The sequence below is a fragment of the Eschscholzia californica genome, unplaced genomic scaffold, assembly GCF_041429995.1.
Source record: "Eschscholzia californica isolate CP2 unplaced genomic scaffold, dmEscCali1.0.p SCAF_6, whole genome shotgun sequence".
Taxonomy (NCBI): domain Eukaryota; kingdom Viridiplantae; phylum Streptophyta; class Magnoliopsida; order Ranunculales; family Papaveraceae; genus Eschscholzia; species Eschscholzia californica.
In genome coordinates, this window is record NW_028238483.1 from 20,506,920 (window position 1) to 20,523,902 (window position 16,983).

The 16,983-nt window shown below is 34.3% G+C and overlaps 3 protein-coding genes across 3 annotated transcripts; all 3 read left to right on the forward strand.

Annotated features, from left to right (window-relative positions):
- Positions 1-3,654: 3,654 nt before the first annotated feature.
- On the forward strand, positions 3,655-4,089 carry LOC147532336 (uncharacterized). Its single transcript, XM_086649934.1, has one exon. The coding sequence runs from the start codon at positions 3,655-3,657 to the stop codon at positions 4,087-4,089; it is 435 nt and encodes a 144-aa protein (XP_086506060.1).
- Positions 4,090-4,296: 207 nt separating this feature from the next.
- Positions 4,297-10,395, forward strand: LOC147532337 (uncharacterized). The gene is made up of 4 exons (XM_086649176.1): positions 4,297-5,111; positions 5,204-5,275; positions 5,479-5,551; positions 9,948-10,395. The coding sequence occupies exons 1-4, from the start codon at positions 4,633-4,635 to the stop codon at positions 10,122-10,124; spliced, it is 801 nt and encodes a 266-aa protein (XP_086505302.1). The 5' UTR covers positions 4,297-4,632; the 3' UTR covers positions 10,125-10,395.
- Positions 10,396-12,314: 1,919 nt separating this feature from the next.
- Positions 12,315-15,940, forward strand: PDIL5-2 (PDI-like 5-2). The gene is made up of 5 exons (XM_086647604.1): positions 12,315-12,858; positions 13,337-13,440; positions 13,597-13,967; positions 14,229-14,536; positions 15,314-15,940. Exons 1-5 carry the CDS (start codon positions 12,610-12,612, stop codon positions 15,638-15,640), a joined length of 1,359 nt encoding a protein of 452 aa, XP_086503730.1. The 5' UTR covers positions 12,315-12,609; the 3' UTR covers positions 15,641-15,940.
- The last annotated feature ends 1,043 nt before the right edge of the window (positions 15,941-16,983 follow it).

Sequence of the window (16,983 nt, forward strand, 5' to 3'; positions counted from 1 at the left end):
AAAGTCCAGGTGATGGCCTGGAAAAGGAAACCAATTGCGACGAGTGAGGCGAGACAGATCTTGGACCGATGGAACCTATCTTGGACCAATGGAACCTATCGATTCCGTTATCCATGAAAACAGCAAAAACATGCACATGGTTGGCACTAGACATTGGTTAGACCCTCATTAACACTGATGGGGCTTTCGATTCTTCTTCAGGTAGCTTTGGTGCACTCTTAACGGACTTTTCAGGAGATCCAATAGTTGCTGCCGCGACTGAAACAGGGAAAAAGTCCGTACTAGCGCATGACTGCAGGGTGTTCGTCTGGGTTTGCAATTGGCATTGAAGTATGGAAGGAGGCAGGTAAAGACTGCATTTGATTCTTCACTTACCGTTACTGTTCTGACAAAAAATGTGAACGAAAGTCCTAATTACCCGTCTCTATCGTGAGATCGAGCACTCTAGTCGCAATTTCATGAATGCTTGATAAAAGATGTGTACCGTGAGGTGAATCAGACGACATATTATCTTTCTAAAATGCAAACTACAATGGGGACTTTTGAAATGTTACCGACTGTGTTTTCTAGAAGACCTAAAGAGGATATTGCGTGATGATAATAGGGGTATAACTCGAGTCCAGACCTCTTGAGTGGATTGTACTTTTTCTCCAATCGGATTGTTAGATTTCCAATAATTTTGTAAGGATTGGGCTCATCAACCCGTTGATAATTTGAAAAAAATGAAAAAGAACCACCAAGTGCAATCTTATATTCAGGATGGGAGAAGAAAAAGTCGTAATATCAAAGGAAATATTTTAAGAAGAAAAAAATCGTTACAGACTTTTGTTGAACGACCCTGTGGAGAGAGAAATAACACGTTCAATGAGAAGCCAATCAATCAGTGTTTTACGGACCTCAATTTTGAGTCAAACAACATTTCTCTTGACAAGAAGATAAAACAAAAAAAGATAAAACTATCTTTTGGGTAAACTAGGGAGTCCAGTGGCTACTATTATTAAACATAGAGTCACTGGGGTATTTAACAAAACTTAATTACGTCAAAGTTTTAGGTCTCTTTGATATGTTGTCGGGTTTTAGGCCTCCTTCATTCCTACTTTAACTCAGGCGATCCTTGTATTTATCACATCTTGATGACGTATCAAATTTCGGCCTCAATCAAGGGTTTGAGCTCTTTGAATGGTAGGTGGGTCGGGCAAAATAATGGAAGTATAGAACCAAGGTAAGTAACCAACCAACTCAAAATATAGTGCTTAACAAAAAAAAAAAAAACTATATGAGCTGTTATAGGATGGTGCGGACCAACATTCTGAACTGCTAGTGATACTGCCCGCTGTGACACACCTACACCTCACGGTTTTAAAAGGCCCCCCAAGGGAAGGGTGCTTAACCTCTTAAGAGGAGCACCACACTCCATCTCACCACCAATGTGGGATTGACTTACAACACACTCTCCCAAGACCACATCATAGTAGAGTGAATCGTGTTGATAACGGGTTATAGGATAGTGCGGACACCGCACTCCATCTCACCACCAATGTGGGACCAACATTCTGAACTGCTAGTCATATTGTCCGCTTTGGCACACCTGGGCCTCACGGTTTTAAAAAACCTCATTAGGGAAGGATGCTTAACCTCTTAAGAGTAACACCACACTCCATCTCACCACCAAGAGGAACACCACACTCCGTCTCACCACCAATGTGGCATTGACTTACAACAAAGTCCCTTTTTTCGGTTATTTTTACTACACTAACTATTAACCCAAAAAAATATAATTATGCTACTCAAACTAAAGATGTCAATTAATTTGTCAAAATATTAACTCTAACTAATCATGCTAATTAGTTCACTAATAGTCAAACTTAGTATATGACTCTTTTGTAATAATAAGCGATGACTCAAAATCGGATAAATTCACAGTTGCCCCTATGTATCAATACCTCAGCAATCACAATAGCGATGCTAATAATAATCATCACAATTGGAACTTCATTTGGTCTCTCCCTGCTGTTCCCCGGATAAAGATGTTCATATGGAAAATTTGTAACAAAGTGCTACCCGTTAGAGAAAGAATAGGAAAATACATCAATAATAATTTTATATGCCCAAATTGCACGTATACTGAATCTATAGAACACGCTTTATTACATTGTGAGTTGGCGAAAAATGTATTGTTTAAATACAATATCATTTTTGCTAATATTACGTCTATCTCTGACTGGATCTTCACGTGGGAAGAAAATACTCATCTTAGCTATACTGTAAATAATATACACTTTTCGATTATATTATGAATTTTATGGAAAGTGAGATGTGATCACTGTTTCCAGCATGAAATCAATGATCTCGATAAAATCATAAAATTGATTGAAAATTTTCCAAAAATCAAAAACAATGTAATAATGCAAAATTCTAATGAAAAATGGCAGCCCCCGCCGGAAAATTATATTAAGATGAATGTAGACGCATCCTTTATCAATCTAACATCCAATATTGGAATCAGTTTTATTGTCCATAATGCATAATCGAAATTCATAGAAGCTAATGTTAAATCATCCAGAGCCAGAAACAGCGAAGAAGGAGAAGCAATGGCGGTTTTATTCGGATTGGAATGGGCTAAAGCCAACAACCACAAGAAGATAATAATTGAAAGCGACAACATAAATCTTGTCAAACATCTCAGGAATAAACGACACTCGATACACTGGCAATCACTAATACATGTTCGGAGAATCAAGGAAATAAGAAAAGAATTTGAAGAGGTGAAATTTCAGTACACAAGGAGGAATCTCAACTCCAGTGCAGACACTTTAGCTAAATGGGGGCGAAAGAAGAATTCAAGTAGAGTGTGGAAAAATGTACCTTATATGCTAGTTGATAAGTATTGTAATAACTTTATGATTTAATTAATGAAAGATATTTCAAAAAAAAAGCGATGACTCAAAATCAACATTCGATACTTATGAGGTCTGAGGAACACTGTAAAAATCATCAAAGCTGTTTTTTCTATTTGGTTGGTACAAAAGTATAAAATATAAGTGAGTGATCATTTGAAATAGCCAAAATCGTCAACATTTGGTAGCCTAAGTGCTTCCAAGGTGTTGACATAAACTCCAGAAATTCCTGGAGGTCCCAGGTTCGAATCCCAGAGAAGGTGGAATCTTTGGTTATTTGAATTGGGATTATTAGGGTGTAAATAATGTTGTTGGGCTTTAGGCCATGTCTTGTTGGGCTATAGGCCCGGTTCTGTTAGTGTTTGAGTAGGCGGTTATTGAGCTTATCACATCTGTGATGTATCAAGTGCCAAATGTAACAACATACGTAGATCATAGCCGACTTCCAAAAAAAAAAAAAAAAAAAAAAAGCCAAAATCATAATTAAGAAGCGGATCACTTATACACAAAGGTGGATTAGTAATTAAATAACACAATACTAAGGAGGATCAACCTGTCCATGCACTTAATTGTAGTTGTACCATTAATGTACATGCCACTTTTTTTATTTAAAGAACATGTACATGTCACTTTACAATGTATCATAAATATTCGTGTATAGACTAGGTAATCATTCATATAAGGTTTGTGGAGTTGTCCTAAATGACAACTTGATTGTGTACAAGGAGATAAATTGTTACAAGTAAATCCATATCTAATGGTCAATATCTTTGAGAAATCGTTGTCTTTCACCGAGGACATTAACTCTGCTACTGTTGCTACTCAATTCAATGCACCTTTTAACGTTCATCACTCTGATTCACCCACCACAATTCTCATCACCCCAGTTCTTTCTGGGGACAATTATGCTTCTTGGTCTCGAGGTATGAAGAAGGCATTTCGAGCCAAAGATAAACTAGGTTTTGTTGATGGTTCCTTCCCAAAACCTACTTCTTCTAATGATATTCATCCTTGGGAACGTTGCACCGATTTGGTTGCGAGTCTGATCATTAATTCAGTTGATCCTAGTATTCGCTCATCTATTCTTTATTATGATGATAACGCTGCCGATATTTGGGTAACTTATTTGATCGTTTTCATCAAACTAATGCTCCTAAGGTGTTTTAACTTAAGCGAGCAATTTCTTCTTTGAAGCAAGAGTCGTCTGATGTCTCCACTTATTTTAGTGAATCCACGATAGATGGGCATTTTAGTGGGCACGGAACTGGGCACTCTAGCATCTCCCAAAATCAAATGAGGGGTGCCTATAGATGTAACGTGAGGACAAGACAGACAAACATACGTCATCCTCCCCATAATCCCACGTACCCAAAGAGGAACGTAAAAACCCTAACTTGTTGAATTATTGATTCAGGTGAACCTGCAACTGGAAGAAAAAAAAACCTAACCAGGCATTGGAAATAGAAACAAGTATGTCATTCCGTGCTGGGATTCATACCTAGACAAATACCCAAAAGAGTAAAGTAAAACATTAAATATTATAAGGTTATAGAAGAAAGAGAAGAACAAAAAGAGAAGGCGTGGGTTCTGATCATCAAGATTACCTTTTTTTTCTGATTTTGAAAAGGTAGTAAAGTTTAGTTTCTCTCTCTCTCTCTCTCTACTTTTGCTATAAACAATCAACACCCAGATCATAAAATCACCATTAATTAAATAGTACTAGTAGATTATTAGCATGTATCCATTAGTGGAACAAGAACATCAAGAACAACAACAAGAAGATGATAATGATGATGAAGAACAAGATTTGTTAGAATTAGGGCTTGGACTAAGTAGTACTACTAGTGTGGGTTCAACTAGAAACGAGTTAAAATCATCAATTAATTCAATTTCAGCAACTAGAAGTTTATCTGGTGGATCTGGGTTATCTCTTTCTTTTCCAAGATTAGGGTTAGGGTTTGAAAGTAAAGATGGTAATGAAAACGTCTCTAACAATAACAACACATCATCATCGTCGTCGTCGTCATGGGCCATTCCACCCATGATGAAGTTGATCAATAATGTCGGTGGTGGTGGACCTGGTGGTGGTGGTGGTGGTTTTCATCATTGTCATGCTCAAAACAAACTGTTCTTTCAGACTCCTAGATGCCATTATCACTCATCTAAGAGACCTGGTATTTGGTTTAGCCTTAGCTCTTCCTCTCTGGGGAGTGGGTAAGTGATCACTTAACCCTAGATATATATGTATATATAGAGAGAGAGAGATGCATGACATTGCTAAAAAAATCTTAACCATGTTTTAACAGGAGGAAGAAGCAGGAGGGAGGAGAAGATTATGGAGAGCTACCACAGATTCCAAAGGCGTATGTTAGAGTCAAGTAAGTATATTTTCCACTCATGGGTGTGCATGTTAGAGAGAGAGAGAGAGAGAGAGAGAGAGAGAGAAGTGAAAAGAACATGAAAGTGGTAAACCTAATCATACCTTTTGAGTTTTTCTTCTTGTTAATGATGAGGTTCTTGGTGACATAAGTGCTCTAAACTCTTTTGTATTAATTTACTTCTCTTTCTCTCTCTTTTGAAGGGATGAAGATGTGACTGTTTTCATGGTAAAGAAGTATCTTGTTACAAAGCTAGGGTTAACAAATGAAGCTCAGGTATCAATCTCCCCCTTTGAATTTCTCTCTCTAGATCTTTCTTTCTATTTTTTTTTCTCTTTATAGGTAGATCTTTCACTATGTCATGTCCACAATCATGGAAACTTAGGTGATACCACAATTTCTTCATGCAATATGCATGAAACATTATTTCTAGGTAATGATCATTTTACTCAATTAATCATTTTGTTGAAACTTACAAACAAAAGATATATTGTTGAGTTAAAATTTATTGAGATCATAAACATATGATATTCTTATACCATTAATTAAAGTTAGTAATATTAATTCAAAGAATTATTAGAAAGTTTAGGTGTCACAGTTTGCATTTTGACACTGCTGCTACTGATTAGTTTTTCAAGAAAAATGATAGAAGAACAAAAGTTTAATCCAAATCTAAAGAGGAATCAACATTACAACCAGAGCGAAAAAATCGATCAAGAGAAAGAAGAGTTGTCTCGAAAATATAGATAGTTGATATCGTATAGGCCTAGAGTAGACTTTAACTTGTAGCATTTTCTAACACTAATCATTGTTAAATATGTATGATGATTTTATAGTAATTTTACTATCTTACTGGCTAAGTGGGTGTCTCAAGAACATTAATTAATGAAACTCTTATACAAGTTTTACTTTACCCTGCAAGACTAATAGATAATTAGTAATTGAGATTATTTCCTTGGACTTAGTACTCATGTTTAACATACAAGAATTTGAATTACAAATTAAATAATTTACGGACATTATAAATCTCTACGAAGTATATTCTTAACTAAACGCCACACTAAAGTAAGATATTATAATTACTAATTAAAATCATAGTATTAACGATCGTTATTCTATGTAGTCTTTTTTTGGGTTTTGGTATAGGAAGAGCATTTTTTTAGCAAAGGCAGTGCATTAGATAGGGAGAGCACTCTTTTTAGAATAGGGAGGGATAAACATTTTTTTTTAAATATCCCAAATTTTTTTACTTTGGTCCCTCCCATCAAACTATTTTGGACCAAAAGAGAGAAAAAAGAGTATCCTCCTGTTCGACTAAAAACCTTCGAGAGAGAAGAGAGAATTATGTTCGACCTAAAACCTTCGATCGAATCAAAGAGAGAGAAGAGAGATAAACATCCTGAAAAGGAGAAATGCCCTAAATCTGTTTGATTGTATCAAAAAGAGAGATATAGAGATAGAAACCTAAACCCTAGATGACTAACACAACACTCATCTCCATAGAGAGTTTGTAATTTTATTGCTTGATCTCTCCATAAATTTTTTAGGATTTTAACACTAATGGTGATGTTGATAGTAGTGACGATATTAGGGTTTTGGTTGTTTATGTGAGAGAAACTACAAGTAAATAAAATATTAGATTTATTATTAATTTTTATCTAAGTCCTTCTATTTTGACACTATTTATTAAATGATCCTTATAACGTCCTCCTTAAACTAATTTGGTAAAAGAATAGCAAATACATAAATTGATCTTTCTAACGCACTGCCTTTACTAAATAGTGTCCTTCCTATACCAAAAGCCTTTTGTTTGGACATGTCAAACATTATCATAGTGTTCTTGAAAAAGTAGCAAGTCAAAGAGGGTAAACTAAATTATCAATAATTGAGGGGCTAAACCCAATTACTAATCAATATTTAAAGGGTAAACTCAGGTTATATATAATGAACTCTATAGTAGGAGTTGAGATCGCTGCAGGGGATTTAAAGCTAGGTTAGAAAGTATTTAATCATCATTGCAGTTTAGGTAATAGGGTGGCTAGCAAGTCAATTCAAAACTTCATTTGACATCTTTATAAATAGAAAAGAATCCAATCAATGAAAGAAATTATTTTTAGATAGATACGCATGCTCCATGCAGTACGATGGGCATGGATTTACTACCAATGATGAAACCGTAGAAAGAGAAAATTAGAAAGGTCATGATGATCAAAATTTGCTAACAAGTCTAATTTATCATGAGGGGTTGGGCAAAAGGCCCAAAATCAGCCCAACAATATGTATCAGGCCCACTGCAGATAAAGAATGAGGGGCAGGTCCAAAAAAATCAGGCTAGGGGTGGAATTTCCGAAACACCCTTTTCTTTTTGAAATTTACGAAACGACCATCGAAAAATTCCCGGAAAACTTGAAAATTTCTGACAAATAATCTGACACGCCTCCCATCAGACTGTGTACTTTCCATAAATTCACAAAATTGCCACCGAAAAATTCCCGGGAAATGCGAATTTTTTTGGAAAATAGTCTGATGCACCTGACATTAAACCTTGTACTTTCCACGAATTTACAGAATTGCCATTACAAAATTTACCAACTTGCCATTTTCGTTCTTTTTTCCAGATTTATTTCTTATTTCTTTTTTATTTTCTCCCACACATATTTCTCTCTCCAATCTCAACAAATTTCGTTCTTTTTTTCCAGATTTATTTCTGATCTCTTTCCAATCTCAACAAATTTCTTCATTTTTTGTAGTATTTCATTGATTTGTATAAAGAAATTTTCTTGTGTACCGGGAACTATTTAGTGTACTGGTCATTTTTTAGATATGTACTACACATTTTTGTACTGGGAATTTTCTTGTGTACCGGGAATTGTTCTGTGTACAAGCCATTTGGTTATGTACTAGAAATTTTTGTAGTGAGAATTTTCTTGTGTACCGGGAATTGTTCTGTGTACACGCCATTTGGTTATGTACTAGACATTTTTGTACTGGGGAATTTTCTTGTGCACCGGGAATTGTTCTATGTACTGGCCATTTGGTTTAGTACTGGACACTTTTGAACTGGGAATTTTCTCCTGTACCGGAAATGGTTCTGTGCACTGGACATTTGGTTATGTACTTTGATGTTTTTAGAGATGAAGAAGATAAAATGTGAAACAAATAAGAGTGATGAAGAAGAAAAATAAGAACATAAAACTTTTAGAGAGAGAAAGACAGAAAACTTTAATGTTTTTAGAGATTGAACGAGATGAAGAAGATAAAATGTGAAACAAAATAAGAATGATGAACACCCAAAAATGAGAACATAAAACTTTTAGAGAGAGTAAGAACAGAAAATTGATGTTTTTAGAGATTGAAAGAGAAGAAGAAAATAAAATGTGAAACAAAAAAGAATGATGAACATCCAAAAATAAGAAAATAAAACTTTTAGAGAGAGAAAGAAAAGAAAATTTATGTTTTTAGAGATTGAAAGAGATGAAGAAGATAAAATGTGAAAAACAAAATAAGAATGATGAAGAAGATTTTTGGATGTATAAATAAGAAGAAAGAAGGAGTTGAAACAAAATAGAATGGGAGGGATCCAAAAAAATTGGCTGAAATTTCGTCAAAAAATGGCGCCATTTTTGAATTTTCAGAAAATCTGAATGTTTCTCTGACATGACGTCATGTACGGGGAATTAATTGCTTCGCTGTCGTCCGTCAGATTGTCAGAAAACACAGAACTTTCCCGTGGAGGGGTAAAAGAGGGATAAATAAAATAAAAACCAGAAAACTGGGAGCTGTCCTGACAATTTGGACTGGGTTCTAATTTTTTTTTTGGACTGGGGGTAATGCTTATTTACCCTCCATTCTTTGGGCCTCTCACTCAAAAATCCTTAATAAGTTGGGTGGTAGCTTATAAATGGGCTAAACTCTTGGTAATAAGATTTACTACTTATAGAGGCTATGACTTTGTAATCAAACTCTTTTGATCATCTTTGAGTGATTTCAATTTTCAAGTCAATCGGAGTAGGTGACCCAAAAATTATGATCAAATATTTACGTATTCTATAACTTGAAAATACTTGAGGCTCAGTACCTCAATTTGCATACGTTTTCGATGTTTCTTATTGTTGGTTGATCAGTTTAATTTCCACGGTATTAGTATTGTTACTCGTGTAAGTATCCAAAGCTGGGTCTGAGTTGTCAGAAGCTTATGACAACTCATTCTTGAGCTTTAGTTGGAGGCCTTGGGTGTAGCTAAGCTTGGTGGTACCACATAGGAACGGGCATGAGCATACAAAACTAGGGTTACAGCATTGGACCTTCGAACGCATTCGAGTCTTGAAACTAGGCCCATTCAACAAGACCTGAAATGTCAATGAAGTTTCAATTGATATATATAGTATTTGAAGGCAACATTTGCTTTTATATTTCATGATCAAAATACTATATATTTCATTCTTTGGATTATTATGCTTTTAATTTTTTTTCAAATAGGTAGTATAGTATCTGTGTCTCGAATTTAAGAACTAGAGGGGGAAATCAACTTGGTAAGCAATCCAACCAAGGGTTGTTGACACCTTGCTTTAAATTGGATTATCTCAATTCTGTGCTCGAGAACTGTTCCTTTGTTTTTGCTATCAGCCTTTAAATGGTTATACTAGCTCTCTAAAATTAAGATTCATGGCAGATTGACATTTCATGTATGGGGCAGAAGTTGCTACAATCGCAGACGTTAAAGTATGTTCGAGATGATATTTGGTTTCCAAGATTAATGGATTCTGCAAAGACAATGGGTTCCATCGAAAATATATCTACAAATCATTTGATGCCTTTGCAGTATAGAAGGAGCTGTTTCTTGGACTAACTTTGACCTTGAGTTCCTTTTGAAGTGTTGTTTGGCACCCTAATTCGAAGAACACATGGGCAGTACAATACCCCGAAGAGACTAAATTTATCGATTAAATAAAGTTAAAACACGTGCAGAAAATACTATTTCGTAATCTGTACAACTATATCAACAAAAATATGTTCCATATGTATCTAATATTCTAGTTTATCTCTGTTTTTGAATTACAAATTTTTGTTAACTTATTTGGTAAAGAGTGAAAGGTTTTGCTCTTTATTAGAAGTTTAGGTAATGATGAAATAGCTGGCTTATTTCAAGATAATATTGTTAACCAATATGGAACTCATATCTAATTTTAAAATGAGTCCGGGAAGAATTAAAGTTTCTTTATACCTAGTAATTTCGAGAAATATCAAATATAGAGTGTACTCAAGTACACAACATGAAGGTATTTGGTTTGGTAAAAATCTAACACAGCTTTCAACTTCAAGCTTTACTTTTTAGATTAAAAAATGTCAATTAGTAATTCTTTACCATATGAATAATTCATGGTCAAAAGAGAGACCTATAATCAAGGACGGATCCATTCGGTGCCCGAAAAAAATGTAGTAGTAGTAGTGGTGTATTAATTTTATGTTTTGAAATTATTAAGCCTTTAATATCCTAAATTCATATAAAATCAATTCAACTACCCTAAAACCTATAAAATCAATTCAACTATCCTAAAACCTGTAAAATTCAATTCATCTATCTTAAACCCCTAGACACTTCAACTAATCTACCATAAACTCTATAAAATTCAATTCATCTACCCTAAACTCCATAAATTTCAATTCATCTACTATAAACCCTATAAAATTCATTTCATCTACCCTAAACCCCTACAAACTTCAATCCATCTGCCATAAACCTCTATAACTACTACTTCTTCTTCTTCTTCTTCTTCTTCTTCTAATCAAGTATTCAAGTTCAACTAGCAACTATGGTTTAAATCAAGAAACAAGTCTTAGGCGATTTGGAGCTACTCGTTGGGGTCCACACCATAACAGTTTAACATCTTTGCTAGAATTTTTCATGATCGGTTCTGTGATAAATGTCTCGAAGTTATTGCTACACATTCTGTTAAAGCGGATCAAAAGTGAGAAATAATAGATTTGTTATCCAAGATGGAAACTTTTGAGTTCGTATTTTGTTTACATTTTGATGAAGCTTTTGTTGGGAATAACAAATGAATAGTTCAAGGGAGAAGCAGGAGGTATGCACAACAAATTACAAACTTTTATCACTATCAAGTGGAGATTTTCTATACCGTTATTGATACGCAACTTCAAGAATTAAATGTTCGTTTCACTGAGAAGAATACTGAGTTGCTCCGTTGTATGGCATGTTTAAGTCCATCTAGAGATTTTGCCCTTTTTGACAAAAGTAAATTGATGCGTCTTGATGAATTTTATCTGTCAGATTTCAGTAGTCTTGACATTATGCTACTTAGTTCTCAGCTTGATAATTACATTTACAATATGAGGCAGAATGATGATTTCTCAAATTTAAATGGGATTGGAGCTCTTGCTAGAGTATTGGTGGAAACTAAAAGAGGTAAAGCATATCATTTAGTTTATTTGCTTATCACTTTAGCACTAACTTTGCCGGTTACAACTGCCTCCGTTGAAAGTGCTTTAGCTATGAAGCTAGTTAAAACACGCTTAAGAAACAAGATGAGTGATATGTGGCTGAATGATAGTTTAGTAGTCATTATTGAAAAAGAAGTTTTTAGTGAAATTGACAGTGAGTTGATTATGCGAACATTTCAAAATATGAACTCTCGTAGAGGTCAATTGCATTTGTAATCGTTAATGTATTAATATAATTAATGAATATAAGAATTTTGTTAATTACTATGTTTGGGAAAAAAATTTATTTAGGTATATAAATCTGCATCCCCTAAGTAAAAATCTTAAATCAACTCCTGCCTATAATTCATTGTACTATTTTACCTATGACTGAGTCAAGTGCCATGTCTATAATTCTTATTCCACTATAATTTCAAACATAAAAGTAAGAATGAAAAAGATAAAACAACGATTGCTCGAAAAATTCTCGCTAAAAAGAAACAATTGAAACACGTTGGTCGAAAGTTAGAGACCGAAATCAATCGAAACAAATCAAACTCATCCTATATAATGAAACAACTCGGTCAGTTATGAAAGAGATAAGTTAGATCGTTTGTTTTGTCCAGACAAATCAAACTCATCCAAGTACTTGGGCTTATAAGTTGTAGTTAAACTAGGTTTGTCAGCCGGACAAACCTAGTACAGTATTTTAAAGTATATAAGGGTAAACCTGTAAAGTAAGGAAAAAAAGGGAAACAAAATTGCAATCTAAATCTCCTAACAAAAGTACTAATATAAACAGAGAGTAAAAGAGTAGGATCTGAACACAACAACCAAGAATTTAACTAAGAAGGGTGGATTCCAAATCCTCCTAGAATTTCTTCTGATTATTTATGTTATTAGGAACAACTCCAAAAAATATGGGTTTTGTTCTTCATCATCCTCTTCAATTCCTTCTGCTGGTTCTGGCAATCTCTGTTTTTTCATCACTTTCTCTCTCAACAAGTAATGAGTTCACAGTTGATGGAACCGTATTGGAACTTGACGAATCAAACTTCGATTCAGCTATTGCTTCTTTCGATTTCATCCTTGTTGATTTCTATGCTCCTTGGTGTGGTCACTGTAAACGCCTCTCTCCTGAGGTTATTCTCTCTCTCTCTCTCTCTCTTTCTCTCTCTCTAGAAATACCCAAAGTTTGATTTTGTACAGATCTGGGTAGCACAATAAGATTAGACAATCTGGGTAGTCTTATAAGTTTCTTGATTGCTTAATTAACAATCTGGGTATCTGGGTTTCTTTTCTTCTATGATCAATTTGCAGTTAGGGTTTTAAGTTCCTTGATTGGTTTTTTTTTTTTTTATGAGAAAGAGATATGAAAATTTGATTTTGTAAAGTTTCATATCTTAATTGAGACTAGGGTAAGCTTAAAAGATAATTAGATTGATAAGTTTATTAGTTAATTTTAATTCGGAATAGGGTTTGATTTGAACAAAATAACATGAAAATCTATTATGAGCATGAACTTAATTATGAATCCTTATTGATTTTACCTTACATTATATTTTGGAGATTATATTTCATTGGAATTCAATAATGACTTTGTAAGATGTTAAATTGCAGTTAGATGCAGCTGCCCCTATACTTGCTGGGTTAGAGAAACCCATTGTAATTGCGAAAGTAAATGCCGACAAGTTCAGAAGTCTTGGTTCAAAATACGAAATTGAGTATGTTATTCGATCTTCAAATTAATCTTGTCGAATTGGTTTACTTTGGCTAGTGATATTTTGGTTGCTAGAATTGTTCATCCAAAACGGACGAGAACTCCTTCTCCTAGATATTAAACTTTAAGTTCGCTTACCCAATTTTGTCGTGTATTGCAGTGGATTTCCTACTCTGAAGATCTTTACTCACGGGTTCCCTACAGAATATCATGGTCCAAGGAAAGCAGAATTGCTTGTTCGGTTCTTAAAAAAGTTTGTTGCTCCTAATGTCACACTTCTCCAGTCTGACACGGCTATCAGTAGCTTCATTGAAACGGCTGGGACATCCTTTCCTATTTATATCGGCTTCGGGTTGAACGAGTCTGTGATATCGGAATTGGCAATCAAGTATAAGAAAAAAGCATGGTTTGCTGTAGCGAAAGATTTCTCCGAGGATGTCATGATAACTTATGATTTCGACAAAGTTCCTGCTTTGGTTTCCATTCATCCAAGTTATAATGAGCAAAGTGTTTTCTATGGTCCTTATGAAGGTATTATGCAAACTATATGAACATAGTTAGAGTACGAAAATCACTTATTAATGTAGTAGACTAGTAGTATACTTTCACATACAGCATATTATCATATTAATATACCTTTTATCGTGCCATGCTTTCTCTTCCCGTCGTGCTTGCTCTGTCGAACTTAGTCTGCCGAACTTAGTTTTGATTCAATCTCTTAATTATATGTACGTCCACGAGACCTCAAGTAATATATGCAGGGCGATTAATATTTGGTTTTATGTCGAGCAGGAGATTTTCTGGAGGATTTTATCAAGCAAAGTTTGCTGCCTTTGTCTATGCCCATAAACTACGATACACTCAAATTGTTGACAGACGATGAGAGGAAAGTCGTTCTAACAATTTTGGAGGACGAGACAGATGAGAAATCAGTGAAATTGATCAAGCTATTGAGAGCTGCAGCATCTGCTAACCGGGACTTGGTTTTTGGATATGTTGGATTCAAGCAATGGGAGGATTTCACTGATACATTTGATGTCGATAAGAAGACAAAACTGCCTAAAATGATCGTTTGGGATAGAAATGAAGAATACTTCTCAGTAAGTTGATATTTTTATAGGATTTATTATTCTGATACTACATATTGATATTTGTCGGTTATTTCTTTCTACTTAATCTCTAATGACCTATGCATATCTGACACGAGTATGATTGTCGATGTTTGACACTGAGGTGTCAGAAATTCCCAATAGATACAATTTTCCTTTTTCCCTTACAATTTTTCTTTTGGATTAACTTCTTTTATATTTATACAAATGACATTAGCTTCTAGAGGTAGTTTCTTGACCTAATGCGATTTTGTAAAGTACACAAAACACGTGCATATAAAATCTCACTTCATACCCATTGAAATGAGTACGAGCATCCTTATCCATCTAACTATTTGAAAAGGTGATTTGGACTTAATCTGAGGTTTAAGTTCTATTTACTTTCTATAATTTCTCTTTTGCTTGCCTACGAGTCTAGTTTGATTTTGGTTTAGGAAGAACATGCTCATCGAAAAGTTTAAAGTCATATAGACGCACGTGTTTTTCCAAACTAGTTGGTTTAACAAGGCATCATTTTGCTTGAGAACAAACTACCGAATTTGTGGCGAAAATTTCTTGAAAGAACACAAAACCAAGTGTTACCCCTGCAAGAATTTCTGCTTCTATTTGAGATATTGATATGATATAGTCCGTGTTTTATTTATTTTGCTAGACCGCGAATCACCCATTGTTTGATATTGTATTCAAAATATATAATATCATATCAGTTTAGATATTACTTGAATGTTTGACGTTCACTAAATATGTTTGTATTTATCTTTTGAAAAGGTTATAGGTTCCGAAAGTCTTGAGGAGGAGGATCAAGGGACTCAAATAACCCGATTCCTTGAGGGATATAGAGAAGGAAGAACAGTGAAGAAATCAATCAGTGGTCCATCGATTATTGGCTTCATCAACTCACTTATCAGCATTAGAACTGTTTACCTTATCGTCTTTATTGTTGCAGTCATCTTTCTCATACAAACACTAAATAAAAGCGATGACGACGACGATGTTCCCCAAAGAAAAGTTCAGAACCAGGTTGATCCTGGAAGCAGCTCCACAGCAGATAGTGAAAGCCGACAAGCTTACCGACCGGAGGACAAAGAAGACTAACCTAACCACTTCGAATTTAAGCTTAATTTAAGAAAGAAGAACTTATCAATGCTTACATGGTGTATAGATTAGGCAAGTCGGAAAGGGATTTTGAGGTTTTCTGGTTCATATTTTCATAAATGCGGATGATTTTCCTCGATGCTTCTTGTACGAGCGTGTTTGGGTATTTGTTGCTAGACTAATTGCTTACCTCGAAGAACACCATAAAATTGTACTGATTTATGTCAGGACTATGAACCTAATAAGTTATATCAGTATTTCTATCTTGTTAATGTTAAATGTGAAAATTTGTGGATCGAGTAAGTCTTTTGGTTTACTTTTCACTCAGTAAGATCTTATAGAAAAGTTGATAACAAAACCGAACACGACAAATGTTTTTCTAACTAGTTTCCCTGATGGCATTCTTGTTAACTATTCTAGTGAAAAATACATAAACGTTGTTCAAATGTAAATAATTTGTACTGTTTTTTCATTAGCACATTAGCAATAACGGTTGGACAATAACCGTTTTCGACAAATTAGGCTAAGGAGATAACTACAAGACCATTAGGGATGAGAGACTCCATCCTAGAATCCCAAAAGATTACATGAAATGAATCATCTTTATGAAATGTATTATAAGTGTGAAGATCCATGTCCCTGTTCTTAATGATGTGGTGGGAGAACTTATTTTGATCTTGCATTCTCCTTTCGTTTTAGAGTGCACGCGTTTTGCTCTTAGTAAGTGATGAACTTTTATTAAGTAAAAAATTGTTTTGTTTTATCGCTTAACAAGTGTTAAAAGTTTAATGTTGTGAAAACGAACTCGAAAATATGATCTCAGAGTTTTTGGATTTAATTTATTGCACATGTTGGAGCGATATTTGACTTGTGAAAGCAGAATACAATTACCAAAACTTCCATTATGATGTTGAGTACGCAGAAATGCTTTAAGAATTGCATTGTCAACAAAATAGGATTACAATGGGATCCAATGTAGGGCAAAAGATAAACCTAAGGGTGGTTGGTTGTTTGCGATTTATTTTCCTAACGAATAAAATAAATCTCTACCATTCATATTGCTAACGGAACCTAACGGGGCAAGGTTTAATAATTACTAATGAAATATGTTTCGTTCTAAAAAAATACTAATGAGACGTCTTTATAATGAAAAATGATTATTTGAGTAAAAAAATTAGTCATTTAGTCATAGCAACAAAAAAAAAACCTAGATCTTTTACTGTTAGGTAGAAGTTACCAAAATATTATTTGTAATAATATGTAAAATTTAAAATAATATTAATAATTACTAATCGAGTCTTTTTTTTTTGTTCCACAAAATAACCTTACTCACTAAAACTCAC